General features: G+C 39.0%; 2 protein-coding genes across 2 annotated transcripts; one reads left to right on the top strand and one right to left on the bottom strand.

Annotated features, from left to right (window-relative positions):
• Nucleotides 1–4,233: 4,233 nt before the first annotated feature.
• Nucleotides 4,234–10,468, top strand: LOC116258675 (probable methyltransferase PMT7). The gene is made up of 7 exons (XM_031635973.2): nucleotides 4,234–4,671; nucleotides 6,617–7,031; nucleotides 7,553–7,842; nucleotides 8,229–8,612; nucleotides 9,254–9,500; nucleotides 9,585–9,723; nucleotides 10,214–10,468. Exons 1-7 carry the CDS (start codon nucleotides 4,524–4,526, stop codon nucleotides 10,370–10,372), a joined length of 1,782 nt encoding a protein of 593 aa, XP_031491833.1. The 5' UTR covers nucleotides 4,234–4,523; the 3' UTR covers nucleotides 10,373–10,468.
• An 815-nt stretch (nucleotides 10,469–11,283) lies between these two features.
• LOC116258691 (uncharacterized) lies at nucleotides 11,284–16,082 on the bottom strand. The gene is made up of 4 exons (XM_031636010.2): nucleotides 15,846–16,082; nucleotides 13,174–13,356; nucleotides 13,029–13,093; nucleotides 11,284–11,546 (listed from the first exon to the last, which is right to left on the bottom strand). Exons 2-4 carry the CDS (start codon nucleotides 13,316–13,318, stop codon nucleotides 11,478–11,480), a joined length of 279 nt encoding a protein of 92 aa, XP_031491870.1. The 5' UTR covers nucleotides 13,319–13,356; nucleotides 15,846–16,082; the 3' UTR covers nucleotides 11,284–11,477.
• Nucleotides 16,083–26,720: the final 10,638 nt, after the last annotated feature.

Below are 26,720 nucleotides of genomic sequence, written 5' to 3'. Positions count from 1 at the left end.
GTGCATCTTTCTCTTACAAAGTTGCAATCTTATATATGCTACAACACGGATCAGCACATTTCTTTTTGAAATTTCTGTGGCTTGTAAATTTGAACTTTTTGGGAGAAAGAAATACTAGATAGTTTAGCGTAGTATATAACTTGCTGTCCAGATTCTTTTAGACAATTTAGTGAAACATGAAATGCATTTTTTGTAGAAGTTTAGAATAAACTAGGAGTACTAGTGATTGCACTTGACAGAAATGAGCTACATGAACCAGCCAGATGAGTGAGAGCCTTTACCAATATCATTTTTTCCCCTATAAAGCAGTTGCTTGATCAGCTAAAGCAGTGTTTTTCTTTTCAAGGATCTTGATTTTGAACATTATTTTGGGTTACTCCTGGGCATGTCTACAAACAGTAAAGCCTGCATTCGTTTGTTACTTTATCTGCTAGATGGTTATGTATCTTCATAGCTCATTAAAATATTGGGACATACTAAACTGATTCTGTGAGTACAGAAAAAGGGGATCTACCTACTGTGATTCTGTTCTTTAATTGGAAATGAGTCGAAATACTGTTTTAATGGTTGCCCGATGCTGTTGCATGTCTTTTCATTTTCTTTGAGATTTATCTGTGAATTTTGTTTGATATACCTAAGGAATGAACTCACTAGAGTGTCCTTTACGAGATGCTAAAGTATGGCCTTTTCTTTTTTTTTGGGGGGTTTGTGGGGGGAAGGGGGGTGGCGGGTGATAAGGGTGAGCCCTGGCCGGTGAGCCTTATGAGAACAGCATCATCGTTAAACTCAGCCAACAAAACATTCTTGATGCAGAAAACTATCTGTGATTGTGTTTATCCCATAAGAAAAGTACTTCTAACTTACTGGTTGAGGTAAGTTATTTGGTGAGGTCTAGCTTGCGTTATAATTTAGAAGTATGATACTTCTGTTTACTTGTATGTTTTGGGCACTCGTCAGGTAAGAACACTTCAGAGTTATTGGTAGCCCATGGCTAATCACAGAAGGGCCATCTCCCCATTACCCAAGAAATTCCAAAGCCTAGTACTTGATGTCCTGTCCCTCTTAATTGGAATAATGGCTGCCCCTAGATTGTGAAGAATGATATTTTCACTCTGTTTTTTTGTTTTTTTTTTCATTTGTACTTATGATGCTCGTGTTTGTGTGCCTTTCTTCTTTTCGTGTGAATGTTTTAGGCATTTAGATGTAAAGTGCTTATATTTTTTTCCTTCACAACGTTAATGCTGCTTCTCCAGTTGAATTTTCTATCCAACTTCCTAGATTCTCCCTTGTTCCTTCATACCTCTGTATCCTCCTTTTCTTTCATATCCTACTCATGTAAGCTATTGGGGGAAGCACAGATGCATGCATATGGGCATACATGCAGACAGATTTATGTAGTGCATAATACTCACACATGCACGCTTTCCTGCCTACCTGTTCTTGCTATTCTACATACTCACAAGTTTCAGGAGCAGTACCAATTTATCATAAGGTTTGAGGGACAAAGCATCATCCATTTTGGTTGTGCTAAGGATAGACGTGCTGATCTGACCCTTTTGTCATGTCGCTAGCAAGTTTGTTCCTATAGCACATCTAACAACCTTGTATGCTAAAGGTTTCTACGATGTAGCACTCAACAGCCAAAGTTTACACCATATTTCAAAGAATTCATGCAATTGTATTGAAAGTAACCGTTCATATTCTTTTTGCCTCATCTTCCATACGTGAGAATGTGAAACCCATGTTTCCTGTGTATCAATCTAATAATTAATATGCCATGTGCCGACGAATAAAAAATTTGCCGATGAATCTAATATGCCATGTGCTTACTTGCCAGCCTCACATAGTCACATGGTTTTCTACTAAATCCTGCCAGACTAATATGGTGCTCATTTCTCATCTTCATATTGATTACAGAGATTCCTGGTTTATGTCATGGATGACACAAATCAAATTTTCTACTACGTCAAGCCTGCTCGACAATCCAAGTAAATGCACGTTTTGGTTGGAAATACTAGAAGACATTTAAAGCCTTAAACATGGTCCTTGTATTACTGCTCATGTCTAATGTACTTCTGATAGCACGGCATCTTTGTACAAAACTTTCAACATCCATTCCATGCCACTAGGAGCTTGCAGTTTTGAAGATATTGAAATTCAAAGACATGGAGGCATGCAGTTGTATGTGGATATAAAAACTGCCTTCTTGATTGAGGGTTTTTCTAAAAACTCAGGCTGTTCATGTTTTACTTTTTAACATATTGCATCATGGTTCATAAACTACGAAGGCCCTGTGATGCATGGTGATGAATCCGTGGAGAACTGGAACCATGTGTGAATTCCTGGATTATTTCAATAGTGCTCGCAAGTTAAGGAACTATTTTATCACCAAACCTTGTTGGATTCAGCTCTTGCAAATGCAAGAATCATTTAGTATCTAATTCTGGTTTGGGTGCAACCAACTGAGCAAAATTTGTACCTCGTACTAAAACTGTTAAAACCTGGCTTCAGCATTAAAACAAAGATCTTTTTTGAAATACTTTTGATGTCAAAACCTGGTTACAATTTTAGTATCCTCTGAAGACGTTAGTTTAATAGCGTGTCATTAATGCACCATGTGCAGCTTCTGCATTTAACCAACTGCAACATATTAAATTACTTCCACAAGGATGCCACGCCATTCTTTATGATGAACTCTTCAACAGATAAGAGTATATTACCGGATGAGTTTCTCTGTTCTAAAAAGAAAGAAAAAATTGGCAGTAAAATTTTTTTTCATCAGTAATTCCTAAAACCTTGCAGACTCTTTGTAATTCCGCATCACAAACATGGAAACATCGCCATGTACGCAAAGAGAATGGCCAAATTCGTGAACAACTGATGTCTCTGTGGAAGCAAAAACTTTCTGAAGAAAATAAATGTTTGGGATAAACCCTTGTTAGCAGTTAGCACATAGGCTGTCTTCCCTAGTCATGTTCCTCATCAGGAAATCTATTGTGCATGAGCTTTTTCTATTCTGTGAGAAATTTCCTGTTCCATGTGTTTCTGCTAGTGTAGTTGGTCGAGCCAGTGACAGCATAGACGTTGGACGTGTTTGCTGCAAGCAAATGTGCAAGATATCGTCTCCTAACTTGGGCCCCGTCATGGTTCTGTAATAAAGAGGCTCCTATTTGGTGCCAACTGAACGAACCATGTTATTTAATTTTTGCATCCTGATTTGTTGTAACTTGTAAGTTATTTTGGCAGTGATGACTACAAATGTAACAGTTGGACGTGTTTGCTTCAAGCAAATGAGCACGGTATTGTCTTCTAACTTGGCTCCGTCTCTGTTCTGTATGAAGAAGCTTGTATCTGGTGCCAACTAAATGAACGGTGTTATTCAAGTTTTGCATCCTGATTTCTTCCAAGATATTTTGGCATTGATGACTACAAATGTGATGAAGAAATTGCAGACATACAGAGCATGAGGCTGATGTTTATGCAAGCCTAAACGTGAAAACGAAAAGGAAAATCTTAAATTCAATGCTTGTTGAAAATAAAATAACGATATAGAGCAATGAACTAAGAAGGAACTGGCAGACGATATGAACACGTTTAGTTGAGTCTGTTTTCTAAAACGAGTTAAAGCAACAAACGTATGTCATACAAGGCAGATAATTTCTTAATCAAGACAAAGTTTTAGTATGATCTTAACTCAAGATCCAACAAAATGGCATTGACAATTTAGATCAATTAATAGAACTTTTGCAAACGTAGAAATTTTGCAGTTTTTTCAAGACATGCTTTTGCTGGTTCTGTTTTAAAACAGCAATTAGTTTTTTGTTTTTGTTTTTCTAATTTCAGTAGAACTGGCTGAATATCGAAATGTTGTCAAGCATGGACCTGTCGAAACCAATGTCATCAGAAGCGGTTTTGAAATGGATCGGCCAAGTTATTCCGATTTCGCGATTCATGAATTGGCAAAAACAACTAAAAAATATTTCTCAAAAAGTATGAAAAAATATTTAAAAAACTAAAAAATTAGAAAAAGATAAAAAATGACGCATGCCAATCTTGAATGGGCCACTGAATATATTTGGTTTTCCACCTATTCGAGCCGATTTTCATAACATTGATTGGAACGATTTACAGTAAACATCTAACAGGAAATTTTGAAGCTGAAGTACATTTAGCAAGGATTATAAATAATACAGTTAACTAGGAGGCGCATTTACCGGACATTACGGTACCAACAAGGGGACAAGTATTTGCCAAAGTGGCAGACGTTCTCATACAATCTTGGATGCTCCTATCCTCTCTCTTTAGCCCACCGGGCGAGCAAACCTCCGGATCCACGGAAGATCGGCTATGTTGTTCCCCACCGACAGTGTTTCTCTTCTCCCTGAAGGCTTCTGTGTGGATTCAGTGTTTCAAGCTGCTTCAGTGCCTGCTTCCTGACCAAGAACGAGCATAGACAAGAAGTTCTGTTGGGGTTGATGGTTCCGACCTTCTGAGAGGAGAAGGAGGAAGAAGAAGAGGGAAAGATGAGTCGAATCCTCTCGCCGGTAGCGGACTCTAAGTCGGTAAAAATGATCGTGTCCACCCTCGTCTTGATGGTCGCATCTTTCTACATCGGAACACTGTTCGGCGACAAGGAGCTGGTCTTCGTCGAGGACCCTTCCGCACCCCCTGGTTCTCTCTCTCTCTCTCTCTCTCACACACACACACACACACAGATGGGCGCACGCACATTGAATATGAGTGGTTGGAAATTGGAATATGGTGCTGTGGATTTGGTTATTGAATCAACTGAGTTTCGCATATGGGTGTCTATCCCGGAGAAGGCATCTTTTATTGGAGGCACTGGGGTTTCTGAGTCACATTGCTTATGCATGCCGTTCTTGGTGTCGAAATATCTTGAGAATGAGATGTGTTCTGTTGAATTCGTTCGTTGCTCTCTCTCTTTCTCTCTCTCTCTCTCTCTCTCTCGCTCTCTCTCTTTTTCTCTGTTGTTTTTTATCATGAGTTATTTCCGTGTTCTAAATGGTTGGCAAGATAAAGATCTTTAGTTTACCGTAATTTGAAGGATATAATTTGTCTTCTTGACAGTTCTCTCTTTTTCTTGAAATGTGCGTGGGGATGTGACTCAGGAGGTGCAGTTTTTCCTGATCTTTCTTTGGAAAGATGCGATAGTGCCAACATTCCCGAGTATAAGCTCTTTCTGGCTGTTTTGTTCGTTGAATTGTTAAAATTATAGTAACAGAAATAATTTCTTAATAACTTGCTTTTCTTTTTAGTTTAATGTAGGCATCCAGTGTTCATGGTATTAAACTTTCTACATGAGTAAATGACATGGATAGGTCATTGGTGTTGTGAACTTGCTCAGTTGATAGGGGTTCATTTATCTCCTCACCACCAAGAACAATGTGGCAATGGAAAACCATTCTTCTGACTTTAATGGCTGTACTAACATGCTTTGTGAAGCATCACAAAAATATCAGTGATGAGGCTGCATTTTCATAATAAGACTTGGAAGTTTCCTAAAAGAACAACTTACTGTTTAGATGAATTATATGGGCATAGTCACCATTTCAAAAGAATATATCCTGATTAGATACATTCGATCGTAGCTCTAAATCGTTCCACTGAGTTAAATATTGGAGTTCTTGTCCATAAAGGTCCCGTTATTCACTGATTACATTTTGGTGCTATTAAAGTTGTGAAACAATCGTCTAGAAATTACATTTTCTTTTGTGTTTTCTCATGTCATCTAAGTTGTAAGTTGAACCTTATAGGTGAGATCTATGTGACTTTTTTGCTGGGTAATGTACCATCGACCATGCAATTTTACTTCTTTTTTTCATATAGTCATGATAATTTAAGGTCAATAATGTGCGAGGAGAATTTCAGTAGCTTTTGTTGATTCATTTGGTCCGTAGTTTAGATAGATACCCTTTCTGAACAGATGCCTGTGATGAATTTGGACTTCTGATTTGTTAAAAGTAATTGAAATTAGGGGTTAAATTCATATGAACTTTTCTCAAATTTGGTGTTTTCTTTTAAACCAAAATGTACTAGTCGAATTGTGGTTTGAAGCTTTATGATGCATATTTTAACCAGGGAGAATTTTAGTTGTAGGTCAAATGTTCATCAGTTTGTAATTTTGCTCAAAGGTCAGCCATCTTATTCATTTTGGATATGTTAGAAGGCATGAATGTGCTCTAAGTTCTGTTTTCGTTAATTTATTCACAACAACAAGGATCATATATAAGCTATTGAAATTCGAAGACATGTGACTGCTTCTACTGTAATCTTTACTTGTCAAGGTCGGGGATTTAGAACCCCCAATGTCGTCATTCTTGTGTGCAAAAAATGCTTCTTGAAGTTTATTCAACTCTTAGATGTTCTGGAATGCGTACAGACTACACTGATGTATTGATTCTATTGAATTTTATGGTCATTTCCTAAGAACATTCGTAATGCGTTTCATAGACAATTTACAAGTAGCTGATAGACTGATAGTCTAACAACAAAAATGTTGGTGTCATCTTTGCTGATTCTGTTGGATATGTTACAATTCTTTTCAAGATTTTATTCCTAATGATGCATTATCTTTGCTTTGCTGTTCATTTCACAGGAGGTCTCAAGTTTTACAACAAAGTTGCTCTCTCATTTAGAGAAACTCCAGTTATGATTCCAGAAGCTGGGATGAACGTATGCCCTTTGATCTATAATGAGTACATACCTTGTCATGATATGTCATTTATTGGAACTCTGCTGCCAAAATTAAATTTAACAAGGAAGGAGGAACTTGAAAGACATTGTCCTCCTCTAGGAAAGCGATTATTTTGTTTGATCCCTCCTCCTAAGGATTACAAAATCCCATTAAGGTGGCCGATCAGTAGAGATTATATTTGGCGTAGCAATGTAAATCATTCACATCTTGCTGAGGTCAAAGGTGGACAAAATTGGGTCCATGAGAAAGGAAACTTATGGTGGTTCCCTGGGGGTGGCACACATTTTAAGCATGGTGCTCCAGAGTATATCCAGAGGTCAGTATATCTTTTGCCTTCCATAGAAACATTTATCATAAAAGTACCTCAAGAGCTATGAATCAGACACTTGTACTAATCTCCTAAATTGAGTTTGCAGTTATTGGTATGTTCCACTTTTTTTTTTTGCTCTTTTGGGCTGCAATCCAAGGTTTCTAACTGGACAATCCTATAACTTCAAGAGTTCTGATTTCTAATTGGAAAATCCTATTTTTTCAGCCTCCACAGTTTCCAATATGGACTTCACGTGAAGAAACATCCATACTACATTTATATAACTTCCACAATGATGGTTATGTTATGCATGAATGTGTTTCGTATTATTGTTTAGCAGAAATATAGGAAGGAAAATGAAGTTATGTTAACATTGATAAAAGAGTTATTACCTTAAGATGTTCTTTCCCTTTTGTGTTGGGGTATTACTGCAGCCATTCCTTTTGTTATTCAATTCTGGTGGGATGAACTTGAAAGTTCTTATTTTGACTTCATTAGCATTTTTCTGTTGGTTACAATGATTGCAGATTAGGAAACATGACTACCCATGAGAAAGGTGATCTGCGAGATGCTGGAGTATTCCAAGTCCTGGATGTTGGATGCGGTGTTGCAAGCTTTTCGGCCTTCTTGCTTCCAATGGGTATACAAACAATGTCATTTGCACCCAAAGATGGCCATGAGAATCAGATACAATTTGCTCTAGAACGAGGAATTGGTGCTATGGTTGCCGCACTGGCCACAAAACAACTTCCTTTTCCAAGCAATTCTTTTGAAATGGTTCACTGTTCCCGTTGTCGTGTCGATTGGCATGAGAATGGTAAGGAATCAAGCATACCCATGATTGTGATCCAAAACATTGCTCACTCTTTCCCTGCTGATGACAGTAATTTGACATGTTGAACTTGGTTGCTTTGCTTAAAAGGATTATATCTCTCAATATATAAGTGATTGCTTCTCCTTTTCCTTATAGCGGAATAAATGGCTTCAAATTTTATTGTGAAACATGTGAATTTTGATGTCAATAAATATATCCCCTTCATTGTTCTCTGGTTTCATCTTGCTGATGGAATGTGACCCTCTTACATGTCTTTGACAACAAGATCAAAGTCAATCGATCTGATATTTGTCTACATTGTGACATTATTTGGCTGTAGTTCCTTTTGTTTTGGGATCTTGGTAATTTATTTTCGATAACTCATGCAGATGGTATTCTACTCAAAGAAGTTGACAGACTCCTGCGACCTAATGGCTACTTCGTTTACTCAGCTCCCCCTGCTTACAGGAAGGATAAGGATTTCCCAGTGGTATGGGAGAAGCTGGTCTACCTGACAACAGCGCTATGTTGGAAACTTATAGCTCAGCAGGTGCAAACTGCTATTTGGATCAAAGAAGCAAATCAGTCATGTCAGCTAGAACATGCAAAGGAGAAAACTTTGAATTTATGCACTTCAAAGGATGACACTAGTCCATCTTGGCAAGCACCAATAAAAGATTGCGTTAATCTTAGTCCAAGAGCTGAAGACATTAACAAGCTCCCTCCAGGACCAGAACGTCTTTTGTTATATTCTAGGAGTTTGGAGACAACAGGTCTGCACTTTTTTCATGTTCGTATAAGTTGAGAAAATTATGGAATCACCTCGCATAATTCTTCTAAATTTATTTATAGCTTGTTTCAGATTGTGAATGATGTCCACTTTAGAATCCTAGTGTTGTAGGAAGTATTTTGCTCATACAAATGCATGTGTATATGTGCATTCATCATGGCTATTTTAACTACGTTGTGGTTGTTCATCTGGTCATCGAATTCCTTGGCCCTCTAATCTTCAATTGTCTTGGGATTTAAGGAGTGAGATGTTAGGCTGGTTCAATATGACCAAGGACTATCCTCCAGCATGGTGCCAACACGTATCAAGGACTATTCTCCAACTTAATTTACACATATGCACACACACACACACACACATAGAGAGAGAGAGAGAGAGAGAGAGAGAGAGAGAGAGAGAGAGAGAGAGAGAGAGAGTATATGCATTTCACTGGTAAGATTAGTCTTTATTCTGTGGAGTAGTGCCAGTACGTCGAAGCTAACATGATAGCTTAAGGAGAAATCTTTGGGCTTTATTATACCATAAATATTTGTGAAAAGCTACTTCTTTCTGTTGGTTTCCTTCTGCTAATATTCTACTTTTTCTTTTTCTTCTTAAAGCATTCTGGTCCTTCTGTCTCTGCAGGCATTACTTCAGACATGTTTAGATTGAATACCATGTTTTGGCAAGAACAAGTAGCCCAGTATGAGCAGCTGATGGGGATCAACTTCACAGAAATAAGGAATGTCATGGACATGAATGCTTACTGTGGTGGATTTGCAGTTGCTTTAAGTAAACGACCTCTATGGGTTATGAATGTAGTTCCTGCCAGTATGAACAACACACTAGCTGCAATATATGACCGTGGACTGATTGGTTCCTTCCACGATTGGTGAGGAGTCCTGCATCATTATCTTCTTTCCTTTTTACTTTTACACAATGAACTTATCTGCTTTCCAATTTATTGGTACCTCAGGTGTGAGCCTTTTTCCACATACCCAAGAACGTATGATTTGTTGCATGCTTCTCACCTTTTCTCACATTATAAGAGCCGAGGTGAAGGTTGTCTGATGGAAGATCTTATGCTTGAGATGGATAGGATTATCCGACCTCAGGTAAATGAGCCGCTTGGATTGTTGTCTATTTTGAATTACTTGACTTACATATATTTTCTGCTTGTTTCAATCAAAGCAAACCATGTTTTAATCAAAGCAAACCATGTTCAACAAAAACTTTGGTGTTTAAAACCCTTAATCTGCCTGCACACCATAGTTTACAATCTGCAACATGCTTTTGCTAAATAGCCATCTAATGAGACATGATTAGGTTAAAACCCTTAAAATACAAGAAAAATGTTGAAAGACACTTGGAGTCCTGCTATTATCCTACATATTCGGTACTTGTCCATGTCCCTGACTCTGCAGAGAGCGTCCTTGTGTGGTCAACTGTTGCATTCTGCATATTCTTTGATATTTTCTCACTCTATGTGCTCTTTCCTGTGAAATGGAAGATACCTGAAGTTCTTTGCATCATTTAAGCCATCCATCCTGTTTTGAGGAATTTGGTGTCAGAAAATAGCTGTCACATGATGACCTCCTTTTGCAGGGCATCATTGTCATCAGAGATGAAAGCATCCTTGTGTCAAGGGTCAAAAGTCTAGCTACAAAGTTCTTTTGGGATGCTGAATCACATGTTCTGCTGGACGAAAATGGCAACAAAGAAGATGTACTCATATGCAGAAAGAAATTTTGGGCAATTTCTTGAATATACATTATTGCTATTTGGTTATTCTCCTACGGCCATCCAGAGAAAAGATGGCTCTGTAATTCATTCTAGCTAGCTATTTTTTTGAATTTTCAATTATTTGTGCCCATTTTCTTTCACAACCAACAGTTCGTACAGAGTTTTGATCTACACTTAACCTGTTTCAGCCAGCACGCAATTTGGTTAGAAAACTTCCATGGAAGTGCCAGGGAAATTCCAATATCTGCTAAACCCGGTCCAGTTTTGGCCATCGCAATGTGCATAGATTGTATAGCCCAATTTCTACCTTCTCCATTGATCTTTTGCTGATGGTCTGGTGGACAGAACATTTCATCGAAGTCAGTGTGTTGGCTTGGACACCAAGTAGGTTTAACTCTGTATGGTTCTCTAGCAGGCACACTGGGGTCCAGCCGCCTAGAGTAAGCCTGAACAATTACAAATAGCCCTATAAAAGGTGATTAGGTAACCAAGATACATTGTAAATAAGGTTTTAACAAACTCCACACAATGGAAAGAACACTAAAATTACAAAAGTTTATCATACTCTGCATCAGACTTGTTCCAAGTTAAAGACAATGACAAGACCTGACCTGCTTCCCGCTCGATTCGTTCACTTGATGTGTTCACAATAGAATTATATATTGATCTCTTATTGACCAGGTTCGGTCTTAGCTGGTCCATAGAACAAACCAACCTTGCACAAGGACATCAGAACGACAAGGAGCATAACTTCTTTTCCTTTTAGCGGTTGTCCCCTGGCGTTCTGGTGGTTTAAAACGTTTTTGGTTCGGGAACCGGTAGGGCGGACATGGGAAAGGAAGCTTAATAACAGAACAAACCATGCCTCATAAATGGCAGGTTATGGATTCAAGCCTTCAGGACGACCAGGCAAAAAAAAAAAAAAAAAACACTAAAGAGAACAGAACAATTTCTTGCTTGGTATAGTACATGAACCCATCAAAAACATAACCTTTGACCAAGTCCTACAGAAAAAGATGCAGAAATTACATGGTAAAAAGTAGCAGAATTATTAATCAGCCAGCTACAATCTCCCAGCTTGTTAATGTCCACCTCGCCATTGCTCAAAAACATGCTATTCGTGAACCTATTTGGTTGCAGCAGTCGTCTCGGAGCTAGTTGCATCTCTGGAGCACTGAGCCACATAAGGTTTAAGCTGTAGAAACACGAGTGTCCATTAAATTTAAATTGGTAGAAAGATGATACAGATGAAAGAACCAAACAAGAGCTCACCAAACTTTAGTCACCACCACATGTTACTAAGATTGAAAAAATGGCAAAACAGCAACAGCCATGCGTAGTATGACCTAATGGCATGTGCAGGCCACAAAAATGGAATTCGACCCAGAGCTCTCCATCACAACTGTTGCAGGTTTAGGTTATTAAGTGAAGTTGGGAGTTTGACTAAGATTAGATTTTCTTCTAATCTGAGTCGAAGGGAAAACTGGCCTGACCATCCCCAAGAGATAAACCTTGCTCCAACTTGAACCACCTGAGGAAGTTGCCGAGTTGTTGAACCATGACTGCCTGCCCGACAGTAACAGCCTGCTCCCATTTCAAAAGTCAGATTACATTCACATCTGGACTACATTAATACCCCATAGTCCATGTGCATATGCAAATTGCACCATTCGGTAGATTGTCCAAGGACAGCAAAAGGTGAACCATAGCCATACCTACAAACCCATACTGTGTACGCCGTGTCCTCAGCTCTTGTCAGATTTTGGATGGATAATTTATAATTTTATACATTGGTTACACTCCCAGTCATATTTCACTAACCCGAGAATCTCAATTAATACAGTTGGTTTATGTATGTACTAGTAGAATCTTACTCGGCCAAACCAAATTCACTGTGAATTACTATCATCTTGACGGACTTGGCTTGCAGAAGTACACAGATACATTATTGGCTGAATACCTACTGTTTGTTTTTGGGCCCTTTTAGCCGTCTTATGCCAGCAGGACATACTAATGATAAACAGTATACCACACGTTTCTCAAACACATTGATCTCTCAGAAAGCATAAAGCAGTGTGCACAAATTCAGTCAAGCACTCTATACAGTTTAGGACAGCTCTTGCATAAGTTGCCTCGTATGTTTGAAAATTCTGCCAACTCCATTAAGGTCTATTTCTTTGTAACCAAAAAAGCAAATTACAGTTGAGTACATTCTTCATAAACTGTATGTGATTCATAAGCTACAAATTCCATCTCTTATAGCAGGTGTTTTCTTGTCATCAATTATTTGCTTCAGCGTTGTTTGTTGAGAAATTCTGTGTTATTCCTTTAGTTATAACATGAATTTGTGATGGAAAAAGGAAGTAGACGATGTACGAATTATGAAAATCTATGCAAAGTTTATGCATCACACAGATTATTCAGAAGTTTTTTTTTTCTATGATCTCTACATCCATAAAAGGTGTTCTACCTTGGAATTTATCTATATGGACGAAAGTGTAAAAAATAGAATCATTGGATCACCTGGCACTCAAAAGAAACAAGAAAATTTCTCTAAGTTCATGACAATAGAGCCACACAATCTACACTGTAGAGCATTTACTTTTTTTCACCAGCTTCCATGATCTGCAATACTTGGAGAACAAAGTGAAAAGTTAAAATTGCAGAGAACACAAACCTTGAAATTGGTCAAGTCAGGAACAACATAATGGGGCAACTTTTCATCCATCACAACATATCCACCTGCACAAAGTGATCCATTAGGAAGGGGGGCGGGGGAGGGGAGGAGAGAGAGAGAGAGAGAGAGAGAGAGAGAGAGAGACCTTTCCGTGTGTGGAAACCAGTGGATTTGCAATTTTTCCCCTTATAATAATCACGAGGTCCTCTTTTAGAAGATAAGATATTAAGTGTAGAGCTACGCTTTCTTCTCATTGCTCGACAGATACCCATAAGGATCCCCAAAGCCATTGCTTTCCTTGACTGAGCTATGCACGGATACTTCCACACTGGGAAAAAAGCAGAAAGACTAGGCATGAGATTCGAGATCCTTAGCATCATAAACAAATATAAGAAAATTAATGACAGTACAGACAATAGGATGTTGAAATGCTTGTATTCATCACAATCAGAAATAGTGCATGAATACTACTAGAGAATAAATTTTTAGCATCATAACTGCAAAACAAAACAATTTGAGCCAATGTGTTTATATATTGCAACCAGACAGATTAAATAAACTATCTAAACTTTTGGGTCTCAGATTTAATCAGCCAGCATTGAAGATGACATCTTCAACAACTGAGCAAGCAAAAAAAATCCCAAATCCAAGTTGCAAACAAATTCTTCATTGGTGTCACGTAAGGCCCAGACACTGGCCATACAGATTCCTCAGAGCTTGAGATTGTCGTGAGTTAGAACTTTAGATTCACTTTGGCTTAATCTAGTTGGTGTCTAGAGGGAAAAGAGTCCAGTATACCTGCTATACTTGAATATGAGGAGAGGAGGCGAATTGAGTTGCTTGCAAAACTCTGATGAAGGATTCATGCAGCTGTGGCAGCAGCCATAACCACTTGAACGAAAGTGGGATATTTTTGTCCCCTGTGTGTAGGCCATACTTAGCATGGAGATAGATTGCACAGCAGTTATCCGAGTTGGGTAATGCTGCAAACTGCTTGAGCATGAAGGCGAATCCCATGAACCATAGGTGTGAGATGTCCAACACACTGCAAGCCAGATATCTGAGATGATAACGGACCCACATATGGCCTTTCATGGGATTCCTTAGTGCTTGACTACAGAAGTCTCCTTACAATCCTATTGATTTCATATTGGAACAATGAGTGCATAGGTAAGACAACAATCAGGTGCATATTTATGCCAGCAAGAACATACTTGACAAGGATATTTCTCCCAGAGAAAGAAAGACAAGTAGAGCACCATGATTATGACTTTTTTTCATCTTTTCTATGACCAGGTATCATACAGTATTCCATGGCAGCAGTTATTGAAGTGCCAGACCTAAACATCAGAGAGGCAGGTCTGCAAGTAGGCATTGAATACTGCAGAGGCCATCTCTTTTGTGGTAAGGTAAGTATTGAAAAAGGTTAGACAATATTTACTTGGGCTTATCCGAAGCCTAGAAACCAAGGAGAAGGCTTGTAGAAGGAGGTAAACTTATGCCATTCGGTGGAAAATGGCCTTGTAGAAGATGTGTACATCATCAGCATACTGGAGAAGAAAACTGGTTAGCCCATTGAAGGCTGGTAAACAAAAAATACCATGGAAATGGCCTGACAGAATCATAATGCCAATCCTCAAGGGCGATGTTGAATGAGAGTGAGGAGAAAGGACAACCTTGATGAAAGCCACACTAATTGTGAAAAAATTCTTCACGTTGGCCATTAATAGTGGCTATACTTTGAGCATTGCAGATGAGTTCCTTAACCCAAGAAGACCAACGATGACAAAAGCCCAGAAAACATAGTAAATCCTAGGGCTGTTGTAGAACTCGTGGAGCTTGCCTCTATTGGATAAGATGGTAAGGGCGACCTGGCATCGCAGAGTACAAAAAACTCATATGCCTTCTACGGTAGGTCATTCCTTCTCTTTGAACAAATAACCTATCTGTTTATCTTGTTCTCTGTCCTCTTGAACTCCGACCTTCCCCTCCCTGTCCTCCTTTCCTTGTGCGAGAGAAAGAGAGATCATATTAATCTCATTTGGTTTGGTTCCTTCCTTATACACCTGATAAAATAATTGAATATCTTCATTTGGCATCATGGACTGTACGTAACAAGCAATCATTGCATTCCAGGATATCATTTTTTTTCCTAGCATGGAATCAAGTATTTTCTGCGCTTTACGATCATACCCCATTCAGCATAGGACCCAAAAAAGCAGTACTAAATGTTATATCTGAAGGAACTTTGTTAACATCAACGAAAGCACAAATCAACTTGCCCCATTCAGAGTTGCAAATGTTTGAACATGCTGATACAAGACACAATATAGTTGCTGAATTAGATTAACATCGTCTACGAACAAACAAATGCACCATTTCAACCGGTCTCGCAGCTTGACCATATCCACCTATTAGTGCAGTCCAAGAAATCATATTCCATCGCATAGGAATTTCATTGAACAATTGATGTGCAATCACGACTTCACCGACACGTAAAATAATCGAGTACCAGATCTCTCTCACGCATTTCACCAAACATTTGTTTGGCAGTGTTAAGGGAATGGAATGACGCACAGAAGCTAGTCGGGCAATTCCCGACGTATAAATCAGAAGCAAACCCAAGTTTCAGTACATCTGCTTGCTTCTTCAATAGCCAAAAAAGAAACAGCAATTTACCATGCTTGTTGGCCAATGAGAGAGAGTAACAGAGAGAAAGAGACTTAAAAAGATAAAAGAAAAGGAAGCAGATTTTACCATGCTTGCGTCGACCAGGGGATGGTGGCCGACGCGAGAAAGAGAGAGAGGGCTACTTACCGATACTGAAGAAGACGAGCGCAGCTGAAGACGATCCTCGATCAGCGAACGCACGAAGAGGACGTTTGAGACGGGCGGAAGAAATGTCCGTCGGAAAATGTCGGGCCCCTCTCTCTGGGTCGGGCCTTTTTTCCACGAAACTTTTTCAGAACCCACTCTGGATTGAGGACAAGGTTGTTCGTGTTTGATGTGCTCGAAAATTTTTCCGTAATTCGGGAGAAAACTCCTAAGCTCACTGTTATTCGGATGCATGGAGACGTAGGTATCCACCTTTTCTTGCAAAAAATATTTTGAGGGAGCTAGAAATTGATTTTTCAAATAAGTGCTTAAATTCATAATCTAACTTATAAATTCACATGAGTGAAAATTATTTAAGATTATCTTAACTAAAAGGGTACTTTAATTAAAGAGAATTTGACAATTTATAGCCTTTTGGCCAAACTTTTTATAATTTTACTTTATATAATTTACAATGTAATCGTAGAAACAAACGACGAGAATAAAGGAAAAGAGAGATATGAAATTATAGAAAAATTTACTAAAAAGCGTAAATTACAAATATCTGTAAAAACCTTTAACAGTCTTTCTAAGTCTATTTCAACTTTTTTCTTTTTTAGTATATGTGTGAATTATTTTATAAAATTAATGCAGGTGTTTTATGATTGTTCAAACCTACTAGTTATCTATGCAACCAAATATTCATTTTTGAATTCCTTTTCTGCCCTTACAGAGGGGGCCTCTTCTGATTTAACATCGAAGGTATCTGTGTCATTCTAGTCTTGGTTAGGGGCGTAAAAATATAGCCTGTTCTGATTTGTTAATTACCGACCAGAAACCAGATCCATATGGTAAGGCACAGAGCGTTAAGCAGTTTTGTAACTACTTTTGTTGGCTGAACGGGAATTCAAATCCAAATCAGAGATATGGATCCGACCCAATCATGCGTAATGTTCAGACCTTGCTTCTGTCAGATCCGTATCCAATTCTAGAAATTCAAGCCTGAATACAAGTCTGGATCTGATCAAGAAACATCTGACCAAATTATTGGTTATGTCGGGTAAGTGGTGGACCTCGGCCTCCCATGTCAAATATCTCCCAAATTCAACCCAAACACTTTCATGTTTGTTTTATCATTTATTCTTTTACAAACCATGCTTTAGCTAATTCAACAAAATTTACAAACAAAACTTTGAAATTTTTAGTCACCAAGTTTCACACTTTATGCAGGTGTGTAGGGTGGAAAAGTGGTTTACTATGAAGGGGTTTGCGTTAGGAAACTCTGATCATTGTCACGACTCAGTGTATTATTTTTCTGGACCATAAAAGGTCCCGAGCTAGCTCTATGAACCCAGGGGTGAGGGAGACGGACAATCCTTGGGCACTCGCTTTGAAAAAAGAGAGAGAAAAAAAATCAGGCTTTATGCAATATGTTCGATCCGGAAGTCGCCAGGTTTCGATCGTTGCATCCAGATTCTCCGTCCATGGTCCGATCATCCTCAGTTTTGGTGGAGAGAAGCGCGAGGATGTTGCGGAGCGAATGGCACCGGAATGGATACGATCCAACGGTCCGATCGCCAGAAAAGTCACCAGCAACAGAGCTCGGTCGGCGGTGAAGCCTGACAGGGACAGTGTCGCCTTCCTTTGATCGATTCGCACTCGTTTCGACTCTTTTTGCCACGATTCCAAACATGGAAGTATGCATTAGATGGGGTTGAAATGATACAAGTACCTTTGATGAAGAAAAGATGGACACCTAATCAGTAGGGATGTGAACGGATCAGATTGAAATTGAATGATCTATGTACTATGTCCGAGTATCAGATGTTCACATATTCATATTGAAATTAAGATTTGAGTATGAATGAGGAAACCCAATCCCCTATCCAAATCTGATTTTTAAATTCACAATTTGAATTTGATCAGAATCCGACTTTCAGATTTGCATTAGAATCCGAATCCAGCTTTAAAATACATAATGGAATCACAAACTGCATTATGATATGTCAAGAGCGACCTTTCAAATATTGGATATATGATATTTATTTAAAACTAAAATTGAATCTGAATCCAATCTTATATTTATTTAAAACCAAATTTGAATCCGGTCGGATGTCATTACACTAAATCCGATTATAAATCTCAAAGGACCAGAGCCATGCAGGTTTTATTGTCTGCTTATCTCCAGGAGGGGGACGATATTCTTATGTGGGATGAGGAAGATTTGCATTTCAGCTTAGTAATATACCACAAATTAGAGATAAGAAGGAGGAAGACATTTGGAAGGGAAGAAGAGATTTGGAAACGTCTGTGCACATGTTTTTGAATTATGTAGGCTAAAGGAGTATGGCGTCATCTAGGTAAGATGTTCAATAGGGATATAAACTTCTTTGATTCATTAATGCAGACCTGGAAATGATAGTGGTCAAGCGGGGAAAAATTCTGGTTCTACTTGCTTCTTTTACATTTGGGAAGACATTAATAACATAATTGCATCCCTGAGGGTGAGGGTGTACCTTTGCTGCTTGGGTTGGAAGGTCGATGAGAGTCTAGTCGTTAGTCGATTCCTGTGAAGTTATTCCTCTAAACTAAAAAATGTGGTTGGTACTACTCTTGAGTTGAACGGAGTAGCCGTAAGTTCACTGAGGTCTTGACACAACTCTTGTCCTAGGTTCAGGGGAAAGGAGTGAGGCGCTTTCGTCTCTTACTCGAGCGATGGGGTTCCCTTCAGCTCACTCGAAATAACATCATTGTAAATGCTAGTTGGAGCAGGAAATGCATAAACTCAAATTTTGCTTTGGCTGAGATTGGGAATAGCGTCTCACCTGTGGCCACCTTTTGAGAATTTTGACTTTATTTTGCAATATACATTGTTTTGAAGATGATCAATTTCAAGAAGCATAGCGTAGATGTCGGGTTAGGCGCATGTAAAGAGACATGTCTGTAGCTTGATTTTTCATGGGCACTATGTATAAGTGTCTTAAGTGGTGAAACACAATACCTAAGTTGAATGGTATATCTTTGTTTACGGATGCCGACACAACCCAGGAAGCCAAGACAGGGGGAACATATGGAGACTCTCAGGCCCTTTTTTATAGGTTGTAGGTTGTAAATCTTTTGCTCACCCAAAAGATGGTAAAGACAGACCAGTTTTGGGTCCCTTGTCAAGAAAGCTATGGCTAAGTCATGTAGAGAAGGAGGAATGGGTTTTGGTTTTGATGTAAATAGGGATCGGTCCTTTCTAGCTAAGGAGACCTTAAGGTCTGCTGGATATTTTTTTGTAAAGCATGGCTCAACAGGTATATGGATGGGACTTAATTCCCAGCATGAGGGTTTGATTTCTACCCTCACTTTGTTCTCTGCTCTTTTTCTTTTGTTCCGAAGGGAGAAATTAATTTGCGAGATCACACAAGATTCCTCGATTCATGATACCAAGCTGGTCTTGAATTTTGAAACTCTTTATTCTATGGAGATTCATCTGTCTTAAATGCAATGGTGCGGTATCACAAACATTGAACTTACCTTTAAATGTAGCCCACCAAGCCAAGGAAATGTCACAGTTTGATCCTTATGGGCATGGGTCCCTTTCGGCCTAGCTATGTCATATGGGTACATGGGTACGGTGCGGTACAACACAACCCGGGAACGAAAGATACCATACAAGAATTTCTCAAATGGTGAGCCCTATGGTTTCAAGATGCTCTAGAAATTATAAATTTTCAACTAGGAACCTTTAATTAAAACTGATGCTGGGATTAGCCAATAAGTATGGCAAGAGCTCGGTGCACCTCGTGAGAAGCTGCTAAGTTAACCTTCAAGTTGAAGAAAACTCGAGAGTCTGATGCCTCAATGCGACTATTGACATAATTATTTGCTACATTTCTACTTAACCTTCATCACCAAACAAAGGTAATAATAACAAGAGCAGCGACAATAATAGGTGTATATATATAGTTGACATAATGATTTTCGATATATATATATATATATGCATGGGCCCAATAGTGTGAAACATAGATGGTCCACAGTTGAGTACTCAAGTACCAAAGCTATACTGCTAGAAAGGTACAACAGGCTGGTAGAAGTACGCACATCACATGGCTCACCAGCAGTCTGAACCTAACTGCGGGCAGAGAAGATATGGGGATTTTACAACAAAGTATAGGGCTGAAAAAACAAGCCCAACAGGCCTTGTTCAGGACTGCTGGTTAAGGATGGTAGAGGTTGATCAGCTCAATCTTTATGAGCCAACCATGGTTCAAAATTCTTTTCAATAAAACGTTTAAGTTTTGAAGTCCATAGTCACAAATATGTTTTGGGAAAATCTCAGCGAGGTTTTTATCGAGTATTTTTCGGCGAAGTTGTTCTTCTCGGGTTCATGTTGGGAAAATCTCAACAATTTTTAAAAAACTTAAAAACAATAAAAATCATAACAAACCTTTGAAAATCAAAGAACCTTAAAAATCTCGGCGAAAAAGGAGGTATAAATTGGCGATAAATATCACGAGATTTTCGTAATTAAATACATGCACACCACACTTATTTTCTAATGATTCTGTAGCAGCTTCGGAGTCAATATTTTGATGTGCTTCCGGCCAATGGATGTTGATCAAACACACCACTTGCAAAGGAATACTTGTTGGACCAAACCAGCAGATGGTGAAGGATGTCCAATCCATTTGGATTTTGGAAATGGGATTTAGCAAGATGAATTATACTTCCAGTACAGTGATTCCACGCGCCATTAGATCTGAACATATAAGTCATGTTCTGTAGATGACAAAGTTGCCATTATTGAGAGATCGATGCTTGTTTGATTCCATTGATCTGCGTTCCATGCCATTGAGACAATCGCGGTGCAGTAGGAGGGCCTTCGGTTGGCCGGATGTGCGTGTCCAGACACACTTTGTCCTGAACATGGACACATTTGCTCGACCCCAAATGTGTGGTGCCAAAATGGAAGTTATGTTACATTTGCATTTCTTCCTGGTGGGACAACCATGTCTTCTACTTCATCCCAGCCCCGGTGCCCCATGGTGCAGACATCCTCTAAAGGTGCATTTGAGTCTCTATCTGGTGTTCTGTGTGGCATGTGCAGATGTCGACCAGCAACGTGCCGCAAAACCTTGCTAGGGACTTTAGTTCATGATTGTTTGAACAAGCCAGTGAGGTAGCTAGGCACTCAAGCGGGTCACATCTAGGATGAGGGTTTTGCTGCAATATTTGCCTTTAGAATTCATGTGTGTGTGTGTATAATATATAATTTGGGATAACCAAAGTTACATAACTGAATAACAGATGGATGATTAAGAGAAAAACAAGAAAAAAATGGTGATAGATGATTAAGCGAACAACAAGAAAAAAATTGTGTGAACTAAAACACTTTTTTTTTTCCTTGTTTTCTCTCAACTAATCTGACAACTTAGGTTTGGTGTCTCCTGGTATCCATTAAGTTGAGAGTCACCGTTCATGGGGACTCTCTCTCTCTCTCTCTTTTATATATAAATATTAATATATATATATATATATATATATATAGGGAGAGAGAGAGAGACTTTCATATTCATCCTGTTTACCTGCGGTTGGTTATGCACAAGGTGGTCTAAGATGGAATAATTAGCCTGTTTGACATGCTTATAACACTTTTGTTTTTTTCTTTTTTGAGGGCATAGAGTACCTTAGAAATGTAAAGGCTTCTGCTCACCCTTAAGACTAGGAGCTTTTGAAGTATTGCCTCTCTCTTGGTAGTGTTTGGGTGCAAGATGTGGGGCAAACTGGAAATGCTTATGATGGCCAACTTCGACCACCACTGGGTAAGGTACAAGTCTATTTAACCAGTAGATGTAAGGTCTATATGGCCCAAGGTCGTAGTGAAAATTTTTCCACCATAAGCGAGATGAGTGATCCCTCCTCTGAAAGTTTGAACCTATGTTTGAGAGCGCGGGTTTCCACAATTTCTCTGATCTCAGTCACCTTCAAAACATTGCCATATTTAGCGTTCATTTGCCAATATAGTTGCGGACAGAAAAGAATGTAGAGGATAAACAGATGCGAAAAGTATGATCTAAGATGATTTACATGCATGGTTGTCCTGAAATCACATATTCACTTCCTTATGCACCAACCTAAACCTTGAATATTTCACGCATAACACCTTAAGTTTTGTTTCTTTTTCTTGCTCTTGAGCAGATATACACCAGTTGCAGATGCTTGCTTGATCTTAAATTGATAACACCATGAATGATAAGTGGTAAGACGGGACTTGAAGGTTATTAAAGTGAAGACCTAGGATCAACGCCTGACTTAACCAGTCTGAACCTTGTGCTTTCTCATTGTGTTGCCTCTAGATTAAGGTCTGACCCCTCACCTCCCATCTCAGCCCACCAATGTAGCATGGGTTTGAAATTCACACTGGGGAGTTGATGCTGAAATCTACAGTTTGTTAAACTGTGGATTTCAGCTATTGTTGATTTCGGATCGCCTCGGACACGAGATCTGTGGGAAATCAAATGCAACCAAAGTGATTTTAGTTGGGGATTTGCTTGAATTTACTTCTCAAGATGATGGTTCATTAGTGAGAAAGGGAGGGGGTGGGGGGAGCTGCAAAAGGCCTAAATGGGAAGACCTTGGACCAATTGAGACCTGCCATGTATGGACCTTAAGCTTCCCATAGTGCTGTCTTGATAAACCATGGTAACCAGAACTAACCCAAGGTCTACCTCAAAAGGACCAGGTCTATTAAGTGGTCTGAACCTTGGAGATTTCATTGTCATGGAAAATGGAGAAAAGTAAAACGTTTGATGCATTAATGGCACATAAATATTTTGAATGTTTGGTTGTTCCCAACAGCTTAATGCCTTACAAAAATGTGCTGGTAGAAATGAACTGGCAGGAATTGGCTATTTGGCTTATAAGAATATGTACCAAGGGACCTAGAGTTGGGCAACTTTGTTGTACACTAAACAAACGCAAAGTCTGTTGAGGGTTTGAAATAACATGCAGTACTATCATTTCTCTATAGACCTAGCTGTAAACTCACTTTACTAGGGAAACAAATCAATCAGAGAGTTCCCTCTAGCCCTGCTGCATTATATAGATACATGTCTACAGTGAGTGCAATGCTACTTTACTCAGCTTCCATGATTTGAAGGGGTTGAAGGGTAGGGCATACTATACATGTGATGTGCAGGGTGGAATGTCAACAGCTAGTTAATTGGTGTAGTTTCAGTGGCTAGGTGGAATCTCAATATCTAAATCTTGTTTTCTAGTGACATATCATTTAGGTCATATCAGTAGGGTCTGATCCATATATAATATATGCACATATTCACATGCATAGATGCACACTCATATACATGTGTGAGTGGAAGTAGGCCACATGTATAGACTGGGCATGGATGACCCGGGCCAGATATATTTGTAAAATATGTTGATATTAGAAGTAGTCAATATTTATGTACACCTATGTGTACATGTTGTATGTGTGCGGATGTAAGTGTTTGGGAGATAAATAGATAGATACACACACACACACACACAGAGAGAGAGAGAGAGAGAGAGAGAGAGAGCACTCGCTTTCTCTCAGTTTGTTGCACAAAAGTTTTGGTCACGATCTAAATCTGTATTCAAGCTCGTCAAATTAGTTGGTGAAACTACTTCTTGTTTTATATTAGTCTAAGAAGAAATTTTGGTCGCCTTTCGAATTACAGTGCAGTGTAAGTCACATATTACATGTTTCTGCTGCGAACCTTTGAAGCTGTTTAAACTGAATTGAGAGATAACAATGCTTACAACAACTTTGTCTGTGTGTGTGTGTGTGTGTGTGTCCAAGTGCACGCATGCACACACATACACAAATGGCTTAACATTCTGATTTTTTCAAAATTAATCCTCTGGATCCCATCCCATGTACAGAGTGAGTTTAGTTGACAAGCAGCAATGATAGTGGATGTGTAAATAATAGTTGATGCTGCAAAATCTGTTGATACAGATGCAAAAGAGTTTTGACAAATGAAATAACGTGTATCTAAGGCTTAATCTCTATATCTTTCAGTGTTCAGAAGACATCTACAATTTCATAGTGAACTAAATTAACCTAGGCAATGAGCTTCTAATGCAGACATAAGATAACTCTTGTTCTCATGAATATGTTTATTTATGTGTATGTACAAATACACACATTTCAAGTTAACAGTGAAACAACTCAAACTGAGACAAGCAGCCATATGTATACTGTAATAATGGATAATCAATAATATGAGAGAGAGAGGGGAAGAGAGAGAGAGAGAGAGAGAGACCAGACATGTAAAAGACAAAATACTTTTAGGGAGGCTTGCAGGTATGAGAATACTTTGTCCCCCCTTCCTTTTTGAAGAAAAAGTGGGGACAACAAATTTAGTGGAATAAATACAAGAGGGAAGACTACACTTTTATTGCATGCCTTGCAGCTTTATTTTTGTTCAACATCCATGATCCCCTTTCTCCTTCCCTCCCCACTTCCTTTTCTCTCTCTCTCTCTCTCTCTCTCTTTCTGCTATCACAGCAGAGACATACATAACATAGGTATGTACCATCAACAGGACCATCACCACCATGTATTTATCATGATCATGACAAGAACAAGAGGGTGGAATCCTTCCTTCCCATCAACTCTTCCCCTTTGCTTCATGAAAGCTGCTACTCTTGGTGGAAACAATACTGTAATTTTCTGCAAGAATGGGCACCAATCCCTTTCTTGTACCCACTCCCGATGTCATATGCATAGATGTACATACGTTTTGGGAAGAATGCTACTTGTGAAGGCAATTTGTGCATCTATGTGGGGCTATTATTTGCCTCCCCATGTTGGATATTGTGCCCGGCACTTCCCCTCTACCAGTATTGCTTGCTTAAATGAACACAAGACACAACACTTCCTTCCACCAACCCCATGAGAGGGAAAAGAAAAAAAAAATGGACAGCAGATCAGTTGTCTCTTGAGATCCACCATTGCAGTGAGTACTTGGCAGATCTCCACCATCCATTCCTATCATATATGGAGATGGGGTTCTGCATCATGTCTAAAACCTGACAGCATTGACAAAGAACCAAATCTTTGGTATCTGTCTTCTGCCTCCATCCAAACTTTTTTTTTTTTTTTTTCTTTAAAGGAACAATACAAACAAATATGTATGATCTTCCACGGTTATTAATATTGGTCAAGAAAAAGAAGGTGCAAGATCATTCTCAAAATCTAGCTGCTGCCCATCAATTATTTTAACTTGTTCTTTTGGCTAAACTTGGAAAAGAAGAATGAAGTCATATAATATTTGAAGTTTCTGAGATGCCATCATTGCATTAAGCAGTTGATCCTTGTTTTGTAATCAGGGCATGTTCTTCTGAAAGGAAAAGACAGACTTGGACGGGATGATCCCACCATCATTTTGGACAGTCAATCTTGAGAACCAAACAATGCTGAACTGTGAGGAGATGATGGGGATAACCCATGGCCCCCATGTTAGAAAGAGGGAATGGCAAGAAAGAGAAAAGCGAGAGATTGGACCACACATTCCCTAAGTTTTTTTTTTTTTTGTTAAGTGGGCTGAACCCATAAGCAATCAACAAGAGAGAGAGAGAGAGCATGGTGGTGCTCCATGTAATCATATAATTCCTTTCAAGGAGATATAAAGGGGAGCTGAAAAAGAAAATCAATCCCATTCATTTGAAGTGAATCAAATCTTTGGATCGCTGTCAAAAGCAACTTAAAAGTGGGGAGGAAACAACCTAGCTATAGCCCAAGATTTCAGAACCAATACATATATATATATATATAAAGTAAATGAAGAATTTGGCTATTCAAAAAAGCTATCTTATTCATGAGAGTCCTCCGATCAATTTTACTGGGGAGCTAACAATGAAAGAAAGAAAATTTTTTATTGTTTTCCTTGTAACTGTCAATCATAATAATAAATCAGGTGGCTTTCATTGATAATATATTTATATATATAATATATATAAAATTAGGTTAAAGTTTAAATCAATGAAGCCATGGAGTTGCAGTCACAAACTCACACGTTCCATTCAGTGATGGGGCGTGGGTACGGCGGAAGGGGTGGCCCACACCAAACCAAGGCACTGTGGAGGGGGAAGGGGATGACCATGAAGCGCACGAGCAAGCTGACGTGGCAGCACGTGGGGCCAGGGGTCAGCTGCATTGTCAGGTCACGTCTGCACCGCTCCCCGAGAACTGAAATGCCACGCGTACGGTCATGTCCACGTCATGTTCGTGCCACTCCCGTGGTGCTCACATGAGTGTCCCCACCCTTCTCTCTCTACACCCTCCCCTTTCTCTCTCTACGCCTCTCCTATGACGAGCCTACAGTGCCACTCTCTCTCTCTCTCTTGAATCTCTCTCTCTCTCTCTTTTTGAACATCTCTCGTATGACAGACAGGAAACTCTCTTTCTGCAGTCTCTCTCTCTCTCTCTCTCTCTCTCTACACTTCTCGTATGACAAGGAGAGCTCTCTTTCTACCCTTCTCAGTTAAACTGCTAAGTTTTTTGGTTCCGTTTGCTGGTTGAATTGTATAAAGTCGAATTCTTATTGAACTGAAAAAAACAAGCAGCAGTGAAACAATGGCTACCCACAAACAAGAATGGAGAAGCGCTCTCTCTCTCTCTCTCTCTCTCTCTATAAATGTGAACAAGTTATTTAAATGCTTAAACCAGATTATGTTATTCAACTGTGTCTATTTTTACTCACAATAAGTTGACGATGATTAGTTTGTTTGATCTGAATGTAAAACGATGTGTTGGTGCATGCTTCGCGTAAGATATTCAAATCTCTCTTCTGAGGCCTCATAACAGTGATGCCCTTATGCTCCTTCTTTCTTTCTGAACTT

The sequence above is a fragment of the Nymphaea colorata genome, chromosome 1 (genome assembly GCF_008831285.2).
Source record: "Nymphaea colorata isolate Beijing-Zhang1983 chromosome 1, ASM883128v2, whole genome shotgun sequence".
Taxonomy (NCBI): Eukaryota; Viridiplantae; Streptophyta; class Magnoliopsida; order Nymphaeales; family Nymphaeaceae; genus Nymphaea; species Nymphaea colorata.
The sequence above is the reverse complement of the archived record's forward strand: the minus strand, read 5'-3'. Positions and strand labels throughout refer to the sequence as shown.